At 43.5% G+C, this 23,926-nt stretch overlaps 1 protein-coding gene across 2 annotated transcripts in view; it reads right to left on the bottom strand.

Annotated features, from left to right (window-relative positions):
* The window catches only part of GLRA1 (glycine receptor alpha 1), a gene marked incomplete at both ends in the record, with an annotated part of 34,741 nt that extends 13,245 nt beyond the window's left edge, over window positions 1-21,496 (bottom strand). For both annotated transcript variants that reach the window (XM_082063679.1, XM_082063680.1), the window contains 3 exons: window positions 2,902-2,969; window positions 6,348-6,478; window positions 21,441-21,496. In XM_082063679.1, the coding sequence (XP_081919805.1) occupies window positions 2,902-2,969; window positions 6,348-6,478; window positions 21,441-21,496 (255 nt within the window). The remainder of the gene's footprint in view (window positions 1-2,901; window positions 2,970-6,347; window positions 6,479-21,440) is intronic.
* Window positions 21,497-23,926: the final 2,430 nt, after the last annotated feature.

Genomic DNA, 23,926 nt, shown 5'->3' with positions numbered 1-23,926 from the left:
TTTATGGCTTGTGGTTGGGTGTGGTGGTATTTTGTGCTTTTAACGAAAATAAGCACATAGATTGGATGCAACTTGTATTTGTCCTCTGGAATCCCTTGCTGTTGGATGCACTACTGTAGTAATGCTTTGGGACAGAAGGAAGGTGGCTGTTGTCAGTGCCAGTATCTCAAAGCATCTGGGTTCACAGGCATGTGTTCCCAGTCACAGATTCCCTTGTCCTCAGAAATGATTGTAAGCAAAGTTGATGGATACAATCTAATGTAAATGTCCCATCAATTATGTGCACAGCTAGAGGCTTTTACGTTGGGTATTTGGCTCTGCAGGATGCTTAAGAGTTCATTTCCCTTGCTCTAAGTCAGCTCTGCTTCAGGGAATCCAGTTTGGTAGATGACTTTGTCTTCCCCCCTCCACCCCCAGCCTTGCAACAGTTTTTAGGACTCTTTCTTGCCTTGTTCATTTTGAAGATTTATGCAACAGATATCAGCTTTCTCCCCACTCTGGGAAGTCTGTGCCTTCTCTTGGTCCCAACTTAGCTTCACTTCTGAGGTTTGTAGACTGCAGTGGCTGTATAAAATGCCTGGGGTTTTCTTGTATTTTCCTGTATCCTCTTTCTCTGTCTTTCATGATGCCTCAAACTGTAAGCGAGCATTCACCTCCAATCTCTCTCATCCTCTGCATGGTGACCTTTAAGCTTAGATGGCAATAGTGGTATTTTCCGTAGGAACTACTAGCCCCATTATGGGGATACTTTAAAGGCTTCTTTAATTGCATGTGTGTTATCCATAAAACCCTGTGACTCTTCTCTTGCAGGTAGTAGTGCAATAGTAACCAAATATAAGATGACATAGTACTTGGAACCTGAACCTGGCTAGACTTAGAGTGCCTAATTATTGTGATTTAAACCATAGCCTTGTTCTTTCTCTTTTGGTGAGTGAAGCAGCTGGGGAAGTGTTACCATCATCAATCCCAAGGGTGAATGATGGAGTACTGCTTTCTTAATGGTAAACACTGAACTGCCTCTCTCCAAACAAAGCTTTTCCCCTCTACAGATCTTTGATTGCTTGTTTGTATTCAGAGGGGAGAGACCAGCTTCTCTGCAGATTAAATCCCAGGTTAGCAAATCCTAAAGTCTGCTCCAACTTGCCAGGCTCACATTTTTAGATGTTTTAGTACCTGTGTCGTTTGTGTTCTCGTCAGCGTTTACAAGCAGAATTGCGGTCCCCAAAGAAGTGCATTATATGAGCTTGTGTGCAATGCTGCGTCAGCCTGACATCTGGACTAGCTTGTCAGAGCTGGCTTGGGTATTTCTAGACAAAGCAATGTGCCCAGAGGGTGCTCTCGGGTTCCCATGGGAATTTTTTCTATGGAAGATAGACTGTGAAATGAGTGGCATCTGGAGAGGACAGCAAGTCCCCGCAGCATGCCTTGGAGGTGAACTGCATCTCTCTCATGCTAGTCTATGTTAATTTTATGGAGCATCCTGCTTACAGGGATCCTGTGGCATCTTGGTATGACTGCTCCAATACATCTCACAGTGGAGGACAGATGGATTGAAAAACATGTCATTGTAACGTGCTCTGCACATTGCGAAGGGTCCTGTCCATCTCCCTTGCATGCTGTGGATCATCCCTGCTGGATTGTGTAGGAGCAGAGTATTTATTGCCTGTAACACTGAAGGAGGCATCCAATTAAATAGTATATTAGGAACAGACATGTATTTTGGTTCTAGTTCTTTCTCTTTTGCTTTACATACAGATGAATCCATGAATACACTTCTCATCTCTGACATCTATGAGCTCTGACAAATGTTGTAATCCAACTATGAAATGTGTTTCTTTATGCTTGGATGGAGTAACAGGTGTGTGGTGGTGTTTTTTTTTTTTTCCTCTCCACTCTGCTGCTAGAGCTGAACTGCCCCCAACCCCAAACATTTCCAGAACAATAGTATAGTGTCAGAAGAGACTTGCAACCCCTGGTATATAGCTGTTGATCTCCTCTGACGGTGGCGTGCAAGACAAGTAACTTCTTCAAATCAAATAGTGTGATCTATATGTAAATCCTATAACATCCTGCCTAAATGTATGAAGCACCTGAAGCTGGAGTCTGGCATTCTTCATTCAACATTTTTCTAGAAAAAAGAATTACCAAAGAGTAATTAAACACCATATTTCTGGATTATCTTTAATTAGCACTGAGGAAAGGCACTGTACCTCCAGAGTTTTCCTTTGCTGTTCACTGATTATGTCACAACCAATCTTTAATAGTTTTCAGATGGAGCAATTATCTCCTGTTCTAGTGATCCTCTGCTCCTAGTGTCTTGCCAATTAGATACAGCCTTTAGCAATGTTCACTAATTTTGTCTGAAGTGAGCCTTCACTTGCAAATATTGGTTTTGATTTTTTTTTTTTTAAATTAGAAATCATTGTTTAACAGAAATATGTCTCCAAGAAAATAATCATTTAGTGATTCTCTTAATCTTTGGGAATCTGAAATCTGGTGCAGACCGAATTTGAGTTCAGCTGATTTCCCTTCACTAAAGTGTGGATTCAAACTTCTGGATGTATATGCACCTGGAAACAGTTGTAGATACTTTGAGCTTGGAGCCTTAGGTATGTCTTCAGAAAAGACTATTTGATTCCTGTTCTGATCCTTATGCTTGTCCTGTACAGTGTTTTCATAGAGATGCAGATTTTTCAACTACATGCAGTGAGTCTTGTGTGCTGACCATCAATTTACTCAAACCTTGGGTGAACTCGGAAACATACAGGCAATATTACAGGCAATATTTTCCTCTGGTCACACTAAAGAGAAGGGTGCTGCTGCCTTTGCTGGGAGTGCAATGAGGCTGAGCCAATAGCTGAGCAGCTGTGCTGAGATTTTGTTTTTTTTTTTTAAACTTACCATCGTTGTTTCTGCTATCGACCCAAAGCTGTTGATGAAAATGTTGCAGCTGACATTCACTGGTGGACCTGCATGACAAATAGAGATTGGAACAGTGGTTCACTGTGTGCTTATAAGACAAAGTATTTCCACTCTGTAGTATTAAAACCTATTGTGGAAACAGTGTGACTAAGGGGCAAATATGGGAATAAGGTCTGGGTGACCTGGTTTAGTTTAGTCTTGGTTCTGAAGCCAGTTTGACATCAAACAATGCTCCTGCTTTGTGTCTGTTTCCCTGTTAGGGAGAGTGTTTATATATCTCTTCTGTGAACTGTTTAAAAGGAATCACAGCCAGGCAGGACACCTTCCACATATCTTGACGTTGCTGTATGGGTGGCCAGCTCACCTAGAGCATGATAGCAGTGTCTCCCAGAAAAAAGCCAAGAGATTATTGAAAGGCCCTATTATTTAGAGGTGTGTACTTTTAAAATACTCATTTAAAGAATCTAAATAGTTCTGAACTAGGACAATGTTCTTCCTGCAGAGCCAGTGCAGCAGAGTGTGCTATAGGGCTCAGTTTGGATAGAGGAGCAAGCACCCCATGGGATGATGGTGTCTGCTGAGGCCCACAGCTGGGCAGGAAACTTCAGGGCTCTGCCAGCAGAAATTTCCTGGCTGTCCTGTTTTGGGAGAAGTTACTACCAGACTTTGGGCCATGCTGCTTCTGGGCTTCACTTGCTTTCACATTGAAGCTTTGTTTACCCTGCTTGTATCAGAAAAGTTAAGGGACTACCAAAGGAGAGGAGTGAGGATTAAGGGATGAAAATATTATGGTTAGAGGGCATTTGGGTCAGTCTGTTTGTGTGGTACTGGTGCATGGGGGTATCAGCATGACTAGAAATCGATCACAATATTGCCTGGCAGATCTGAGGTGTAAATGTTGCATTTGCACCAAGAGAGACGCCAAGAGCTGCAGTTCAGCACAACGCAAAAAGTTGGAGAACATTTTGGAACAAGAGCCATATCTGGTGCTGGGCAAACCTGTGGTTTGCCCACAGAATGAGAGGATTTCTGCAGAGCCTCAACAAGGGGAGGAAAGGAGCAAAAGGGGCTTTGCCCTGGAGGCTCCCAAAGGACCTGCTACTGGTGCTGCCCTGTGGGGACAGGCAGCCCAGGCAGGGAGCAGAGGACTCTGCCCCCAGAACCATGGTTCCCTTTCAACACTGGGGGAATTAATCTTGTATCATCCCTCTGACAGATGCTTCTGGGGACATAAGATCTGTGGGAGTGGTGAGTGTGAATTTTTAGATTATTCTCCCACCCTTTATGGAGATGGTGTCTGCATTTCAAACACTGCCTGATGGCTCAGCCTTGCTGAGGGAGTGATGCTTGTCTGCTAAGGCCACATCTGCAGTCTGGCAGCTGCTGCAAAATGAAATACTTGGGAGGTGGGGAATGGCTTTAAGGAGAGGCTTGTGCCTCTAATCACTGCAAACTTCTTCATGTGTGGAAATTAGTGGAAATTCCTTATTACTAAGTAACAGTTGGAATTTGATTTTTCTCCCCTTTGTTTCCCTTTCCTGCTCTCCAGTTTTGTCCTCATCTGAAACTTTGTGCCTGCCCTCTGCAGGAGTAGGATTGCAGCCATTGCACCTATCATCTCTATAGCTGGGAGTTTCTTGGTATGAGGAGCAGGCTTCTGTCTAACCAGTTCCCAGACAGCCATTTGCCAGCATAGCAGCAGCTCACATCCTGCTCAATCTGTGCAGCTCTTCTTTCAGACTCTTAAACACAGGCGTGAGCTAAAATATCAGGTACAAAATGGTGTCTTTTTTTTTTTTTTCCTCCTTTAGCAACTCATTTTATCCAAAAGGCTTGTGATGTTTACCCAGCAGCTGAAAGTACGCATTTGATCAGACTCGTTTGATACCTTCTGTAGTGCTCCTCTTGAGCTCAGGAATAATAGTTTTCTTCTCTGGATCCATTTCATGAACCACACAGAACGATCGTGTGCACGTGACTTCTCCTTCCAGAGGGCACAGTGTAAGGAAAACACTGAGCTGACCTCCTGGATGATTGCATGTGCTCATCCCTGAAGATTTTGGCCCTATTCATCCTGGTGCTGTGCTAATATGCTCTGGCGAAGCTGGGTATGGGACGAGGTTGGCCCAATGCACATGAAGATGACTCTTGGGGCAGCCCAGCCCTTGCTGAGGCACGATGCTCTTCCTGCTGCATCCAAGGGGAGCTGTTAGCACTTTGCAAGGTTTTTGGTGTGTTTGTTGGGTTGTTGTTTGTTTTGATTTTTTTAGCTTGTGTGAGGCTCTAGAAACTTCCCCACCTACTGCTGAACGTGCCAACTCTGCAGCTGTGAAGGAATATAGTATTCCAGCAGCAGGGTTATGTGTGCAGCCTGGGCAAGAGGACCCTTGTCCCACATCTGCTGGGTTCAGCTCTGCCCTGCCCAGGTTATTGACTTCATCCTCCAACTTAAACCAAGGCCCAAAAGTTGCTGCTTTATTCTCAGAAAGTGGATCTCCAGCTTTTATGGAAAAGCTGCAATCTTCTTTTTGTTAATATTCCCCTCCCCAAAAATCAATCTGATATGGATCTTTGGTATTATTTTCATTCAGATCTAAGCCATTAAAATGCCCTTATGAGTTACTACAGTTAATTTAAATGGCATGCTTTGAGAGCTACAACCCCAAGCTCTGTAAAACACCTCCTATGCCTCCCATATAAATTGGAGCCTGATTTATGTGTGGGAGGCTAAGCCAGCAAAACTGCCCTGTGGGGAAGGTGTAGTTCATTGAAATAAAACCAAAATTAAATTATCTCAAATAAAAATGCAATACAGCTGCCTTCAGCAGGAAGATAATGTATACATTTCATTAAATATTAAAGTTTAATTTCTTTTGTGTGTGTGCATAATTTAGAGGTAGGAAGGTTTACAGGGTTTTTTTTTAACTCTTTGTGGTTTGGATAAAAACGGGAGTTTTTTCTGCTGCCTATTTGATTGCTAGGACTTAACCTTCTCACCTATATTTGGGTTTAAAAGCCTAGCATAGAGCTTATTACTTGAAGCTGGATGGCAAGTGTTACCAGTATAATTAATGGGTCCTGGGAGCCCTGTCTTAGCATTGCTAGTGACACTTGGGGTGAGGAGGAATTGGTGGCAGGAAAGAAATGAACATTCAAATGGGCTGGACACTGGCTGAGAGGGGGCAGGTCTGACTTCTATCTCCTAGTAAAGGTATTACAAGGTTGTTTACATCTTGAGTGGAAATCAGATACCTTTCCAGACATCTACAAGGGATCAATGTGTCAAATCTCTCATTATCATACATATTTCATATGAACACAAAGACAGTTCATGTATATACAGTTAGGGAGGCATTAATGAGGATTGCATGCAGTTTTTGATCCCAAAATGAAACAAAGGTGAGAAAGCAAGGGGTTTTTCATACCTTTAAAATTTGGCCTGATCCTGGCATCATATCCTGAAGTTCGCCCCATCAACTTATCCAAGAAGTCGGAAGGAGACATGGGCTTGGGGGCAGATCGTGCTGCTGCTTCAGCTTCTTTGGAGGCTGCCAGGCTGTGTGAGTAGAAAGAAAGTGGAGGTTTTAGTGTACATCCCATTCTGGGGAGGGTTTGGGGTCCAGAAACTGAGCAGTCAGCATCTCGTTCGCGTTGTGAGGCAGGATGGGTGCTCATGTGAATTCCTAATGAGGCTGGTCTCTGCTAATTTGTTTGCCCAGCCCAAACATCTCTGAATACAGAATCTCAGCTGCCACCAAAGTAGAAGAGAGATGATGAGTGGAGAAAATCCTTTTGTGAGTTTAGGTATCTCTCCTTGGCATGCCACTAAATTACAAATGTGAACTCTGGCACTGAGCTCCACAGGAAAAATATACTCTGAGATTAGCCTTGGGCAGCAATTACTGCTTAATTACATGGCAAATAGCAAGGAGCGTATTTGGTTGTCTGACAGCCTAATTTTCCAAAAGGCAGGTAGAATCAGAGCAATCTGGAATTTGAGGCTTAAATGAGTGTCATGTGATTGCATAGCTCCTGCAGAGCCTTTGGGACTGCAGGGCATAGATGTATTTTTGCTTCCCACTTGCTGGTCAGTCCAGCAGTTGCTATTGGTACCTGCAGTGCAGGAGTCTGAGTTGAATACAGCAACTTGGTCTCTGAACTGGGAGGTGTCTGGAGGTGTCTGAAATGATACTCATGTTGGGCTGAGGATGAAAAGAAATGAAATATTTTAGGGACCTCTATGGCTTCTGGGGCAGAAAGAGTGAAATTACCCATCTAGCTGTAGAAGATAAAAATCTAAGGCTGGCAACATACCTTCTGACTCTACAGGAGTCCACAAGATCTGCAGGGCAATGATTTGGGCTTAAGAAGTCTCTGTTGTTGCCGTTTACATAGGAACTAGAGACCTACGGTACTAGGTGCTCATTCTGAACTTTGCAGGAAGGTTTGATTTCTAAGACAGAAATAGACACTTCAGTTCCTTTCCTATGGTTATATGGCTTCTGCATGAGCACAGATCTGTTCCCAGGCTGAAAATGTGTTGTAAAATTGCCTAGATTAGTGGCATGGGGAACAGAAACCAAAACCAACCGAACAAAAATACCCAAGCCCAAAACCATAGGTGACATGCAATGTGCTTAGGGCAAGAGCTGTCTCTGCCTGTAGCTTCAGATGCCTGATGCTGGTTGAAGCCCACGGGCAGTACTGCAATGCAAATGTATAATATGCCAAAGAAAGCTGCTTAGGGGGAAGTGAGACCCATTGCTTCACCCTTTGAAAACCTGACTTTTTTTATTTTTTTTTAAGTACAAAGGCTGTGTTGAAACTTTGAGAAACCACTGTGGCAGAGCAGCTGAGAGGCCTAAGCATGTGAACAACTGGCACAAACAATGTAGCTGCATCTGTCCTCACAAATAATGCCACAGAGTCCTCTCACAGTATAAGGACCTCACCTCAGGAAGTTTTGCATTTCAACATTGTCTCAAGATACTCTGCAGTAGTCAAACCTGCTGTCTTTCAGGAGACCAGTACTAAATACTGATGCAAAATCTATTGGGAAGAGCTTCAGGACAGTTACATCATATGGTGTTCACGTGACCCAGTCCCGAAAGACCTCTTCATACAATGCAAGGTTGAGCTGAGACTCTAGACACAAATGTTATCTAGACAAGGCCTTGACAAGAGCATTTTGAATGACAGAGTTCTCTGGGGACTTAAAAAATGGGCAGAATTCAGAAAGGCTCGGATGCCATAGTTTCAAAGTTGTGAGTCTGTAGTGACCTGTATTGAACTGAGTCTCTTTCCTACTGTTGGCAGCAATAGCTTGCCAAGCCTGTTTTCAGTTCTGCAAACTCACAACTGCAGTCTGGCTGCTTCTGCAATCTGAAACTGCATTAGGATTCTCTGGTTGCTAGGTTTTAACTGTTAAAAATTGTTTAACTTCTGCAATGAAGAGTTGAGAGAAACTCCAGATCACTTCTAGTGAGAGTCTAAAACTAGGATTTAATTTACCCTTTATATCTTCACAATCCACTTCCAGACAGGACCTCATCTGAACTGGCTGATGTGTGCTGACGCTTGGAGATGATCAGACAAAATGCATATCTAGCTTTTACTATAGCCACCCGCCATTTCTTGCCTTCTGCTCTAACAAGCTATGCAAAGACAAACAAGTGTGTTTCAGGGGTAAATGGGGTTGTAGAATGGGTGATGGCTTTTAATTTTTTTTATTCTGTTTTTTTTAAAGAGGCTAATAGGATGCAGTAGATTTGCAAACTCAGAGGAAGAAAGCTGGGAGTGGGAGGACAATCAATACTGGGCTTGACTACTTGCATTCCAATAGAGTGTCTGCATGGCAATGAGTCTAGAGAAAAGATTTCAATTAAGCAGCAAATGACTTGGTAACCAAAGACTCCTGCCACTTCAGCAGCAAGATGCCAGATAGTGCAATACACTGATTTCTTCTCATTAACTGTAGACTGGAGGCAGTATATGGAAGTGGGAAAAGTGGGGGCCTGGGTGGAGAGGGGAAGAGGCAATACAAACCTAATAAGCTTTAAGTGCAAAAAGATAATTAGAAACTGCAATTCTGCTGGCATTCATTTAAAAAAAAATTAGGTGGAAAAGCACAGAAACCAGTATTTGGATTTTCCATAGATCCAGTGCAGAAGCCCATGCTGAATATGTTCCCTCCACTTACAATGAGTGAATCTGCTGGTATGTCTTGGGTGCCATTTTCTGATTCTTTCTGCTTCAAAGTTACAAGTAAATGAATTTCATGGGCTTGGTTCCTACATGGAAGGATGTACCTAAGACAAATGATTCCCAAAAGCATCTGTGAGAGGACCACAGCCCCACTGCTTTCTGCAGCTTCACGCCCATCCCTATGAGTAGTTTCTGTGAGCACCTTTGGGGATGCGCTGAAACTATCATTATGGTTTCATGCCTTCTGGTGTGTGTTTGGAGCATCTTCCTTATGAGGAAAGACTCAGAGAACTGGGTCTGTTCAGCCTGGAGAAGAGAAGGCTAAGCGGGGATATAATTAATGTTTATAAATATCTCAATGGTGGATGTCAAGAGGATGGACCAGACTCTTTTCAGTGGTGCCCAATGATAGGATGAGGGGCAAGGAGCACAGGCTGAAGCACTGGAGGTTCCATCTGAATATGAGGAGAAACTTTTACTTTGAGGTGCCAGAGCCCTGGAACAGGCTGTCCAGAGAGGTTGTGGAGTCTCCTTCTCTGGAGACATTCAAAACCCACCTGGACACATTCCTGTGTGATCTACTCTGGTGAACCTGCTTTAGCAGGTGGGTTAGACCAGATGATCTCTAGAGTTCCCTTCCAACCCCAACCGCTCTGTGATTCTATGTTTTAGAAACTCTGTTTGGCTGCTGTGTGTTGTTACCCAGGTGACCTAGGAATGATGAGTTCTGGGTTTCTTCCAGTTTCTATTTGGTTACTAAATGCTTTCCTAAAACTGGCTGGTAACAACTTCCCCTCTAGATTTAAGAAGAAATGGCAAGAAAGCAGAGGGTGAGTGGATAGCAAAGCCCCTCCAGCAGCAGGCTCTATGGGCAGCAGGCGGATATCTACTCTCTAACTCAGGAGTAATAGTAGAAAACAGCTCTGGGGGCTACAGGGAGGCTGGCCCATCTCACCATGCTTTGAAGGGATGGATTGCATCTAACACAACTCTGAAATAGTCACTCTGGTTGTGACAATTGAGCTTCACTATGGTGGTTGAGCTCAGACAACATCCAAAAATGCTCTCAGCTTCTGCTCTCTTCCAGGTCTATCTGAGCTATTGCTGTGTGTGCTGCCTTGGGGGCTTTCTGGGATTTTCTTCATCCCTTGGTTCTTAAAGAAGCACTCTTTGAAAGTCCCATAGTTCATCTCCTGGCCCAGAAGAGACAGGAGAGGGAAATTGCCAAGTGATTTGAAAATTATTGATGATAGAAGAGAGCTACAAATTTAGAGCGGGTTGTTGTGTTGTTCAGAGAGAAAATTTATTCTCCAAACAAACACAGAGGCAAAACATGTAACAAAAGCATGGAGGACGTAGTTTGCATTGGTGCAAGAGAGCATCCTGGTGCATTTTAATAGCAGACAGACAGTGTCTTATTTACGATGGTGTAGCCCCTAGTGTATGTGGCTCAGAAAGTGCTGTCAGGCAGTCATCACAGCAACAACAATGGAAAGGATCTCTTCAAAGGGTCAATGAATTAGCATAACCTTTTGTGATATTAATTCTGGCATGTAAGCAGATACCACCAAGCACCCTGGAGATCCAGCCCATCAGCAGGCATGTGAGGGTGAAAGCTGGTGGAGATGAATGGCCGAGCTGCTCAGGATACCTGAGAAATGCACCCCTTAAAATGGAGCAGTCGGGTTTGGCAGGACACCTATTACTGGTTTCTCCCAGACTATACAGACACTATTTGCCCAGTCTGGATTATTTTGTTTCAGCAAAACAGATCCTGTAGTTTCATAAGAAGTTATTTTGTTTAGAAAGGGGCTCTTCTGCAGTCAGGATGAGTCAGTTTGCTTGGTTCCCAGCTCCCCAGTTAGCTGTTTCCTCTTCCTCCCCCCATTCGTATGGCCCTTGTGCGATATTTTAATGCCTTTATTTTTTTTTTTCTTTTGGCTGTGCCCATGGTTGTCCATCTAATTAAATCCAACATCACAAACTGGCCTGTTCTGGTTGAATGCTGATACAGAAAAATATTTTTTTTAATTCCTTTGTGAAGAGGAGAGATGAAGGAATTTAATTAGCACAGGGCCTCTATTCCCCTGTCAAATAATCTAATTGTTAATCATTAATTCTGAGGGTAAAAAATAATGCCTGGCAGCAGAAACACAAACTGTTGCAAAACAAGTGTTTGCAGAGGAAATATATCTCTGCAAAGTGTGGAAGGCTCAGATCCCTGGGAAGGTAAACTGGTGCAACGTCAGTGGCTCAAGAGAACAGCAGTGGGTTTATTGCTCTGGTTGGGCTCTCTGCAGGCTGGGGAAGCAGAAGATACCTGATCCCTCACTCTGGTTCAGTGCTGCCTAGCAAAGGTTTCTGAAGTGGTTTGTTTGTTTTTATTTTTGAAACACAGCATAAGCCAGAAAGCTTGGCAGGGATATGTTTGGAGTGGTGTTCAGGTGAGCTGGCTCACACATTTGTAATGCAAATGTGATGTTTTCGTAAGCAGGTGTACCAGGAGAGAGGAATATCTGTCAGGTCTTTGAGGCAAGCTGAAGTGACCATTGCAACTGTTTCCACCATTCCCTTCAAAGCCGGGCCTTCCTAGAGCAGTGTGGGGTCTTACAGACACAAGAGAATTCACTAGCATGGTTTTATTGCCACCAGCAATTGCCACCACAGTCACAAAGAGAATGTCAGATGGTTGGATGCAGAAATGCATCATGTCATCCATCCATCCATCCATCCATCCATCCATCCATCCATCCATCCATCCATCCATCCATCCTTTCCCCCTGCTCTGCTCGTCTGGGTTTCCTGAACCACCTCCCTGGTTCCTGAGACGCCTCTTGGGTACAGAGGCCCCTGAGCAGAGGCTGGGGCTCAGCAGAGCTCAGCCTGGATTCAGTCTCTGCTGATGCTGGGATTGCCCATCTCCATCTTGTCCTCAGCAGCCCGAGAGAGGACAGACAGATGAGACATTTTCCTGGTGGAAAGGGACAGCCCTGAACTCTGTACCCAGACTCTTATTTCTGACTGTGCATCAGCATGTTATCTTGCGGGAAATGCTGCCAGATGCTGGCCTGGGAAGGCTTGGCAGAGACTGCAAGCAGACTTTTAAAAAAATGATTAGATTTACTATCGAAATGAATAGCACAATCAATATTGATATGCAATTCAATTAAAAAGGATGAAACTCATTGTCCACATGCTTTTTTCTGTCATGTTGTCTGAATTTCTGGCCTGCAGCAGTAGAGATGGATAGGATAAAAGAAGAGTGGAGGTTTATGGGGAGAAGAGAGCCTTGATGCTATGTTTTTGGCCTGTTATGGTGCAGAGTAGAAGGAGCTCAGTGTTACAGGTGTGCTGGTTGCAATCCCTGTGGTCATGCTCAGCTGCTGGTGGTTGCAGTCCATGCAGTGCAGATGTGCAGCATGCTACGGGGTGAATTTGCAAAGCCAGTTCTTGGAGGTGCAGGGGAAATTTGGGCTTGGTTGTTTTCTTACTTCAGCTGAGAGCTTATGCAACTGAAGCATGGAGCAGACCAGATGTTGGGACAGGATAGAAAAATAAATGTGTACAGCAAGACTGGTGAAATACAGAATTCAAGAACCTCTTGAAAGAGATTTCACCCTGAGAAAGAACTGGGCAATTTGCTATTATTTATCCCAATTAATGATAGGAGGAGGGGGACAGGAAAGAAAAAGTAGGCTTGTAGAACATTGCTGTCTCTGTCCTGGGTGGTTGTGCTCTGTTGCTGTGAGCTGTTTAAACCAATTCTAGCTTTTGCACCAGAAGTAACTGCATTGCAGTAGTCACAGGATGTAATCAGTTAAAGTTTTAATCCAGAGGATCCCAAAACGCTCTCAGAGGTCCTGTACAACACATGTTATCACTGGTCCCCATGGCTGTACAGGAGGAGAGGAACTGGGAGGCACTTTTCCATGGGCCTCAGGGAATTAACCCTCTGTGATCACTCCCATCCAGGGAAAGACGCAACAACTTTTTTGGAGAAAAATCTCTTTTTCAGACTGCAGCATTGCAATGTCTCTGTGCTCCACTGCTACGTTCTTGCCTAGCCTGTATGGCAAAACACCCTGCCTAAAACTATAAAACATCCCAGTTACACTGATTAACTCTATGGAAAGACACCAACACTCAGAATAATTGCTGACGCTGCCTGGGCAGAGCAATAAGAATATAATAAATGACCAGATGATCAGTGACAGAAGGTAGAAATCTGCATGTTCTATATAGTTGGGATGGGAAGAACAAAGCAAGACCAACAAATCACATAGGAATAGTGCTCAATTGTATGGAAGATCCCTGCTCTTACAAGGATGGCATTCAAACTCTCATATATTGCATGGTCACTCTTGCTTATTGCGTATTTTAAAAAAAGTGTGTGTTAAATTAAGTTTTGAGCCACGGGCATTCTCTCTAATGACATTTTAAACTAATCCCTCTTCCAGAAGCATCTACAACTCTTGGAGCACAAGCAGTGACTTTCTGGAGATGTGTGATCTTAAGCCACTACGACAGGTTTGAAAATGCAACTCGCACAAATCATTAGTCAATGCTCAGCTTTTAATTACTTGTGAAACGAATCCAGCACATTGATGCTTACATGTGCGTATACTGAAGGGTTTTTAAAAAATTCATAATTGCATTTTTCATGGAAAAACAAAGGAAAAAAAAAAGTCCCTGCAAAGACAAAAGCCTGTGTCTATCATCATACATACTGAATATTCCCTTTAAAGTTGGGGGACTAGTCAGATATTTAAAGTTATGCATAAACCACCTTCTTGAATGCACTAAATAAGGGGGAAAACATCTTTATGAGACAGGGCTTATATTCTAGGTAACAATATTCTCTTCACTGATGTGCTCTTGATTTAGTCTTTGGATGGAGAGATGTGGGAACCTCAATTGACATCAGAAGGTTTTAGATCACAGACCAGACAAATGTCAGAGAATTATGAGAAATTGTGGATGCTCTTCTATCTATAGCTCTGCAGTCGTGCTATCAGTCGTGTTTTCATCAGTTCAAATAGCTTGCTACGGCAGCTTTTTAAAAATTAGTTTTAGTTTAAGGATTTATGCTGCTTGTTAAGATTGGATAAGAATATTGTAACTGCTTTTTTCTTTTTTGATAAATCAGCGGTGATATGAATAGAATTCTTTTAAAAGAGAGATAACATGTAGTGCAGAGTGGTGGTGGATTTTTATCTTCTGGAACTGCTTGCTACAGATCTTTTGAAAAGGCCTCCTGAGCTAACATGTATTACCTACCTATAAAATTGTGGGTCCTACCCACAGTAAAACTGGGGCTGTGTGTGTTTTGTATTGTGTAAAAGGAGTTGTGTGATAAGAGAGCTCATTTTGATGTTTTCTGATAGCATTAGTTGTTATTGCAATGCAAATACCCTGCTGGAGATGAATGTTCCCTCTGTGCTGTCTGTGATTCCTGGTGTAATTTATCAGTTTATTCATGAACCATAATGAAATGTAACTTGTGAAATGAATGGCTAAGCTCTGGTTCCCCTGCCCAGGAGGGGTCTTCTCCTCCCCACCACAGATGCCCCACTGAATTCAGTGTCTTCAGCTCCCTGACAAATAAAAGAGAAGCTTTTCAACCCTGGCAGCGCTGCAGGGCCCACGTTGGTGCAGGAGAGCAGGTTGTGTTTGATGAGGCTTGTACTTTGTCAGCCACACTGCTGGGAGATGATTTCTAAGCCCATAGCTCTGTGTCAGGATGTGATGGATGGGGCTGGAAGCTGGAGGATGCTCATGATTCTCAGGCACATGGGGTGGAAGGAGAGGTGGAACACGTTTTGGTTTGTAAATTGGATATTGTGGGCTCTGGTGCAGGAAAAAGGTCAGTGTATGTGTATATGCCAGGAACTATTGCCCTGCTCAGCACTGCTTCCAGAGGGTAAAAGCACTGGGAGCAAACAAAGAGACACAATTGTAAAGATAACCCCAAAAAGTCACTTTTTTTGTCCACAGCCTGTCTTTGCATTTCTTAAAAGATAAGAAAAAGCTGCCTCACCCAGGAATTCAGATCACCTTACCTCTCTACTCCCAGCTGCGGTAATACATGTGGTGCACAGATCCTGCTGTAGTAGGGGACTTGTCCCTTTTCATGTGGGGGCTATTGAACCAACAAAGGCATTTGGAACCCAGGATTTTTTTTAAGGGGTGCTAATAACAACTGACCCTCACATGCTTTTACGTTTTATACCTTCTCCTTAAGAGAGAGGAGGAGGGACCTGAGCCTGGGGCTTTATACAAAGCACCTTTTTACTTGCATCATCTAAAATAAAAGAAGAAAAAAAATTCAAAGGAAATTAGGTAAAGGTGAGAAGTGATTAATTTTGACTTTCTGCATTATTCCTGGCTCAGCTGCATTTTACTGCTGAACCAAACGCATACGACAGTGGCCTCATCCACCGTTCATCCCGGTTCTGTTGCTATTTATGGATTTGTGAGTTTGGTCCAGCCCTGCTGGGGCTGGGGGGCAGGATCCCCGTCCTGGGTGAGTGTTCGTAGGGACAGGCATCGCTCGCAGGGCAAGCGCGTGGGGGGAGCTGCCAGCAGCCGCTTTCGTCTGAAGGCAGCGTGTACAATGATTGATTGCACTGCAAGCCCTGCTGTTCTGTGCATGCGACACTCCTTGTCTTGGCAACCTCTTGGTAGTTTTTTCCCCCCTCTTCACCCACCCTGAACTGTGGCACTGATACAAACAAAAGTGTTCCCTGGATGTCTGTTAAGGCATTTGGTTTTTTTGTCTTTGTGTTTGTTTGTTTGTTTGTTTCCCTAATGGGCTGTGAGCCACAGTGGAAGGATGGAGGGAAATCAAAAGGAAAGCAGGTGCAAAAGTGTGTTCCTTTGTTTCCCCCTCCCTCTCAAAATCCAAATTTCATAGGGTTTGGTAAATTAAGATTTCTCTTGCTTTTCTCAGCTGGCACTTAGATCCAGCAGAGATATATTTACAGGATGCCAACTGTGTCTATGTACCAGCCAGATGTGGTGCAGTCCCCAAATCAGCAGCTTACCATGGTGCATTATACGGATGAAATAATTGCCTGCATAATGGGGAGTGCTCGGCGTGTGTAAATGATGGGTGCATCTGTCTCCATCTATTTCCATTCTCTGCAGGCCCTCTCCTTGCTTTGGCCTTACTGAGAGTACAAAAGCTGTATTTCTGTGTTTTCAGTTTTTGTGCATCAGTCTCCTGAAGTATCAGTAGAGATTTAGGAGCAGCTTGGAGGTGCGTTTCTGATCTACAGCACCAGTGTGATCAATGCATGCCTCCAGGACCATATCAGCAGTTTGCCCAAAGGTTAAAGGGACTACATTGTTTTCCACCAGACAATCACCTTAGCTAAGAAATGTCAATGTAAACTGTTTCCCCTGGAGAGAAACAGTCTCTGGCTTTGTAAACACAAATGTGAATTGTTTGGATAATGTGGGGGAAGGGTGACACAAATAAAGAAGAGGCGTTATTTTTTTTTAACTTACTGGCTTCTTTAAGGGGGAACTGGCCTACTGAATTAGCAATATTTTGTTATGCTGACTGCAGTGTGAAAGTTGGTCTTTTCTGGGCTGTACAAGTAGGTCTAGAACACAGCAACCAGACAGCCTAATGTCGAGTTGTCTGGGCATGGCTGTTAACGGTCCTTCTGTTGCCTTGCTCTGGAGCAGCAGGGGTGTAACTATACTTCATAAGAATAGAAAACAAGGTGCTCTTGCTGACAGACAAAGGTCAACAGAAAGTATGCAAGGTAACAATAGCAGATCAGAAGGGTAATTTACTGGAAATAGTGAACCCTGATTTAATGTGCCACAACAGTGAGAGCTGATACAAGCAAATAAAACAGATAGAAGTCAAAATGTATCATCAGACTATCTGTTGTCCAAATACTGATCCCCTTGGGATTCTTAGAAAAGCTCCACGTTATAGAAAATGAGCAAGTGAAACTCGGTGAATAGATTTAGATGATTTGACATATTTAAATGTTGTGGTTTTGATCTGGGTGTTGTGATTTTAAAGCATAGTTTATTTTTTTTTTTTTAATAATTGTCTTTCATCACTACTTAAATAGCAGTTGTATTCATTAGGTTGTCTGACATCTCATTCCCAGTACTGAAATCTGGAGAGCTCTTTTAACCTGCATGTTAGGATGAAATGAGAACAGGCTTCTCTGCTGGCTTTCTATCACAGACATGATCACTGGTCAGTGCTGGGATAATAAAGTAATTGAATTTTGGATGTTGATTAACATATTAATTCTGATGCTGGCATCCTTTTTTATCCGGGTCAGCTCATGAGGATTTGGTGAGGTGAATGTCACAAGCCAACAAGGAAAGTGTTAGCTCAAGAACAGGGGAACTGCAGTTTGCTGTTGTTTACAAGTGCTTTTTGATATGAATCACTTGGTCAGTAGCAGAATGAACATTTCAGCCTTTTGTATGAGCTATTAAATCTGAGACACTTAAAATAGTCAGGGGCCCCTTTGCTGCTTAGAGGCATGTAGTCCAAGTCTTTGCTAAATCATTTCTATTTCCTGGAGAAGCCGACAGAGTTGGCAGAGGCACAACAGATCATAAGGCACAGCTTCTAGTAGATTTTAGTTAGTGGGAGGAAAATACTCTTAACTACTAAGAATATCTGCTATGTTGCTTAACTTGTGGCTCTGGAAGTCTCTGCCTAGTGCTTCATTCACAGTTACCTCTGTAATGTTATCTAGCACTGCAGAGCTATTGCAGAAGGTTTGGAGATAACATGTATGCTATTCTTATTTTCCTTTCTCTGCTTTTTCTTCTGTTGTATATTCAAGGGGCTGAAACCAGCAGCTCTCCAATCACCTACTTGTCAAGTTTGTTTTTGGAAAAAGTCTTTATTTCCACAAAGTTAAGACACCTCATATTCACAATGGCATCTTCTGATTGTTTTAAAAGAGCTCTGTTGCTGAAGGGAGGGAATACAAAAATGCCGGTTAGAGCAAGCCGGTAGGGTTTGAGCCTGGCAGCAACTTTTAGCCTGTGAATCACTTGGAGCAGGAGCCTTGAGTCGCTCCTGTTACCTGACAGTTTGCTCTTCAGAAGGGGCCAGCTCTGACCTTGACAGTAATGCTGCTGGTTCCTGATATACAGAAGTGCAATTAGGATAAGAATCAGGCCCATACAATTTCAAAGCTGCACAGGACAGAGTCCAGTTGAGTAAGGCAACAGTTCTAGGCTTTTATCTCTTAACTTGTACAAGGTACATTCCTACCCCAGGTTTATGCAGTGTTTTTTGCTGGACCACTACATATATTAAAATGCTGTAGTACAACAGAAAGACCAGGAAAGATCAGCACAGGGTAGAGGTAGCTTTTTGTTCTGCATGAAGGAATTCATGACTGAAGCAGGGTATGAGCAGACAGTGTATGTAGTTAGGCTTTGGGAGAATGTTTGTCGTGTCTCCACAGAAATAAGCAGGACATCTGGAAGTCCCTGTGTAAATACTACCAGTCTATTTTTATTTTCAAGAAATAGAATTTTGCCTTGTGGACACAGGTGTAAGGAAAGCTTGGTCAAGCAGCTTGTCTGTCAGAAGACCCTCTTCATCCCCCAGCTCCGTTTCCACCCGTGCCTCATCCCAGGTTCTCAGTAAATGTCTTAGTCACAGCTAAGTGACTGCAGTCCGAGAAGGCAGGTAGTAAAATGGGAAATGCTCTTCCATAAAGGCAAGCATGTCAGAATAAGCCATTTACCATAAATTCCTTCTAAAACACCCCAACTGTAACAGAAGCAAATATCATATTGGCAATACCATAATGTTTGCATTCACACACCAGCTGTTACTCTTTCCCACAGGGTCTTGTTTTTTAAAAGGCTGGTGAAAGACGTTTTTGTTAAGCAACAGATCTAGTCTTATTTCCTATATTGGCTGCTTATTTTCCTTTGGGACTTTGGATTTTTCTTTATTTTTGTGGTGTTTTTGCCCAAATATAGTGGATTCTGTTTCCAGAATATTTTTGACAGGCTGACAGAGAAGTGTGGTACACCCTGTAATTTAAAGCAATGCGTACTCCTCTTATGGATTATTGGATTATCAGCTTGTAGGTTTTTTAAACATTATGTATGACTGAGTGCTGGAGTAGTTGGCACACTAAATTTATGAATGACTGTTAATGAATAAATTTCACTTACTGAAACTGAAATAGCAAAGCTATTCCTGGACCAGAAAGGCTGGTAGACTTTTGGCCTGTAATAAATTGAACACATAGCACAAAGCAGAAGAAAATAAACATTGCTCAGTCAGTTCTGAGCAGGAATTGCTGAGGTTTTTTTCCTTGTTTTGGAAATTATTGCGGTACACAAAACAATTTGGTTTCAACATCTTCCTGTAATTGAATTAAAGCATTTTCAAATTTTCTTAATTTCAGGGAGACTGAAACTTCCAGAAATATGTTTTTTTTTAAATACTATATGACACAATCATATATAGTACCTGTAGGTATATGCCTATATATATAATTTATAACAGTGTAAACATTTAGATTAGAACCTGAAGGGACTGGTTTATCAAGGTTCTGAATGCCCAGGACTTTCATTGATGTGCTGAGAATCTGTAAGTGCTCACATGTTTTGTGTGATTCATGTGTCATAAGTGTGCATCATAGAACAGGATTAGCAAGACAAGTATGTATCAATTTCACTTGTTCAGGCAGTTCAGTGTAGAATCTGTCAGGTGCTCTAATGACAGGGCCATAGGAATCTCAAGCTTCAAAATGCATTCTTTTTGTTTGTGTGGCTGTTTTGTTTTCCTTTTGCCTTCTAGGTTATTTATGGACAACATTCCAGAGCATTTGTGTATGGTTTTGATGGTGTGGTGTTTGTTTTCTTGTTGTTGTTGTTTTAAGTCTCTGTGGTTTAACACGGTTTAACTAAAGAGTTCATTGCACATAGATATGCTTCCTTTTAGTCCACCCCACTATATTATGCAGTTCTGCTTCACACTTGTGACTAAGATGAGAAAGGATGGCTCTGAAATATTGGCTGTTGTGCGTTGCTTTTCAGATATTGATGTTTTTAGTTATTTCTAGACATTCTTTCTTGATTTGCCTAACAGACAAACATTAAATGCTTTGAGTTCATGTTACAATTTTGCTGTCTTTGACTTTTCTGTGGAATTACAGGAAAAGTGAGGATATCCGTATTTTTATGCCTGGAAAGGTTTTAGTGTTCAAAAGGAAAGAGACCGCTATCTAGAAAAGTCTAGCCAGTATCAGCAGGTCTGCTGTGATTCATAAAATAATAAGTATTATATCAGTGATGTATATGTAAATAATGTCTGTTTTTTTCATGTTAAATTATAAGATGAGACTCTGAAATACACAAATGCAGAAGTAAGAGCCATGCAACTGAAATAGTCTAAGACTGAGCAAGCTTGGGTAGTGCAAGAAGGGTTGCTTTTTTTTTTTTTCAATTGCATGTATATGTCACCTATCACTTGTTATAGGAGGCTGTGTTATTCATGCAAATACAGAAGAGCTTCTACCCTCTAGTATTTATTTTTGTCCATTTAATAAAAACACTGCAAGGGGATATGGACCAGAAACAATTCTTTAAGACCAAAACTGTGCCTTCTCCTACCTTACCCTTAATGAGAAACTAAAAACATCTAAACTGGAGTCAAAATACACCTAGTTGATAAGGGATATGATAGCAAAAAGCTGCCCACACCCGCTTTGACTTTAATATAGATTCTACAAGGGAAGGGTCTTGGAAACAACACGAAAGAAAAACACAGTTGGGAAGGAAGGCGATTCTTTGCTTTGAGTGACTGTAGACATAGCAAGCTGTGGAGGCAGAATGAGCACTCCTTGAAAGGGAGTCTCTCGATTTCTCCAGATAACAGAGCTAAAGCAGTGAGAGCATCCCACGGAACTCACCTTAACCTGCAATCTGAGGATGGGGAGGGGGCGAGTTGGGAATATTTACCCGGGCAAATTCAAGTGCAGCATTCCCAGCCGCCACTAGTTGTCACTTTGCAACCAGCCGGGGTCGATGTTTTCAGCACTGCGGTTAGCGAGATTGCAGTGCTAATTAAACGGAGTAACTCCCAAAGCCGCGGAAAGTCCCGAGCCCGGGACTGTGCCATAGCCGCTCTCGGGGAACCGAGGGGAGGCGAAAAGGCAGCTCGAAGAAGTCAGAATACCTCTTTCCTAAGTCTGAGGCTTTGCCTAGAGGCTGTGCCCTGAGCTTGGGGTGGGCACGGCAGGGCAGCCCAGCAGCGCCTGCTGTGCACACACTCCTCCCGTAAAGCCGAGCCTTACCTGAAGAAAACGATCGTCTCCCACACGTAGACTCCAAGCGCGTTGACGTTGCACATTTTTCCAGTTCTCGCTGTTAGTGCAGTCTTTTTTTTTCTTTTTTTTGTACTCCGTGAGGGTGGGCCGGTGGGGTTGGCCAATAAAGTAACCCGGCACTTGGGGAGAATGGGTGTGGAGAGCGAGCACCCCTCGGCAGGCAGGCTTGGCAGGGGGAAGGCCGGGGGGGGGCTCCGGTCGGCACCCCGGGCAGTAACAGGGCGGGCGGCTTGGGTCAGCACCCTGGACAGCGCTACCGGGCGCCCCTCCCGATCAGCACCCTGGACAGCGGCGGAGCGCGGCGCTCCGCGGGCGCCTGCCCAGCGGCCGGCGGCTCCGCTCCGCACCGGCGCTGCCTGGGCTCGTCCCGCCTCTCCGCCTGTGCCCCCGCCACCGCCACTGCAGTGGTGCTCGGGGCCGGAGGAGCAGGCTTTCCCGCACCGAAATCTCCCTTCAGCGGGATCTGGCTCCGGACATCAGGCTGGCAAGAGGGGAAGACGCAGGGGGTGTAGGTTTGCCATCAGGGTGGTGAGGGTAGGATGGGGGCGGGGGGGACGACCCTCAACAATAACCCGGGGCTTTAATCTCCGTCGCTAGCCGGGTGTCTTCCTAATTACATCCACAGGAATTTGTCTGTGTGGAGCCGTGCTGCAGTCCCGGTTGTCTTGCTTTCCTGCCCGCCGTGCGGCTGCTGTTGATTCCTGCTTCCTGGGCTGTTTTCCTCCCGAATAAGTTATTGCTGCTGTAGGGAAGGTGTCCCATTGCTCAGGGCTAGAGCAGAGGGAAGTGAAAGGGAAGTTTCTTGGGAAGCACTCCCATTGTGCTCAGAAAGAAAGTGGCTCAGTGTCCTCCTAATGCATCTCATTTCCCCTCTGCCCTCTCCCCCCTGCTAGGACTCACCAGATCTTGGGAGTTTCTTGCTGCATTAATTTACTAAACTAAAAAAAAAAAAAAAAAAAAAAAAAAAAAAAAAAAAAAAAGAGAGAGAGAGAAAAGAAAAAAAAAAAAAAAGGAGGGGGGAGGTGGAGACGAGGGAAGGCAGAGGGGAGGGGGTAACTCAGCCTCTCCACCATCCCAAGGCCCTCCTCTTAGCTGTGCTCATTGGTCTTGGGGCTAAAAAAAATACTCAGGAACGTGGTTGGATAAACGCATGTTGTTCCGCAGAAGCTGTTAACCTTTGAAGCGCTGATACGTTTTGGTTTATTTCAATTTTTTTAACCCGATTTGCTGTCTTTTTAAGAAGTCTGTGAAATCGTCTCCCTTGACAGGGCAAGCGTAACATGCCTTAAGTCTCCATCTCGTGGAGGACCTGCTTGGCTAGCAGTTGGTCTGTGTTGCTGTTGGCTTTTAAGGAACGTCTCTGTGTTGCCTTTTTTTGTTTGTTTTTGCCTTTTCACTTTTTTTTTCCCCTTATTTTGCATTTGGTTTTGCAAAGAGGTTGGCAAACACCAGAGCCATCAAGGCCAGGGCAGGTAAGAAGCATTTCTTATCGCAGCTCCAACATTCTGGGCTCAGCTGTGTTCACAGGGTGCTGAGTGTGTTGGCTGGGGAGGAATGGGCTTCTTAGTCACTTTGTCAGCGTGTTGCTCTGCTTCTCATCGTCTTCTGAGAACTGAATTTAAAATTTAGGTCTCCTCAATCATATAGGATTTCCTTCTTCTCTCTTGTCCCAGTGTAACAGAATTTTTCTTCTCTAAGTTCTGTTTTGTTTACTTGTCCTGTGCTTTTCAAAAATCACTATGGTGAAGAAACAGTCACTTTTAACCCCTTTTTAGCTGTGGAGGTGAAATGGAATGCTTGTTCCACCACTACTGTAGCTCCCCAGGCTAGGTAATAACTAAGTTTTTCTTTTCACTTTGGGTTGTATCTCAAAGGATCTTATTGCTATACTTAAAATTCACCTGATGTTTTGATCTGTTTTTATTTATTTTGAAGTAGGATGTTTACTTATTTAATCAGACAGAAATGTCTTTTGGGTTATCATTCAAAAGAAAAGGGAGGAAAGACCGGTTTGGTTTCTAGCCATTGATACAGAAGGAGTTTAATCTGATTTACTCCAGCTACTGGGTTTCAACATCTAGCTAGATTAATAACAGGCTCTGATTTCAACTCACAGAGGTTCCTGGGGGTGCAATTCCTTGTAGTCTTTCCTATCTGCTGCTTGTTGGCGCCTCACTATACTTGTTCTCCTGGTATTTATCCCCACATGGATAAGCGGCTGTTACTGTGTTTTTCTAACCCCCAGTGTGCTGACAGACCAGAGGAGGAACTCCAAACTGGCAATGTTAGCAGGACCCACACAGTGACAGAGAAATGGTATTTCCCTGCATTTTTACTGGGAAGCACAACAAAGAGCAGGCAGCAGAATCATTTCTTGGCATCTGTGGGTTAAATCTAGAGGCAAGTCAGCCTTCTGGTTCCCTTAGAAATGGGTGTTTTAAGAGATTTGACTG

This window comes from Streptopelia decaocto (genome assembly GCF_964273445.1).
Source record: "Streptopelia decaocto genome assembly, chromosome: 12".
Lineage (NCBI taxonomy): Eukaryota > Metazoa > Chordata > Aves > Columbiformes > Columbidae > Streptopelia > Streptopelia decaocto.
Note: the sequence above shows the minus strand (reverse complement) of the source record. Positions and strands in the feature narration are given on the sequence as shown.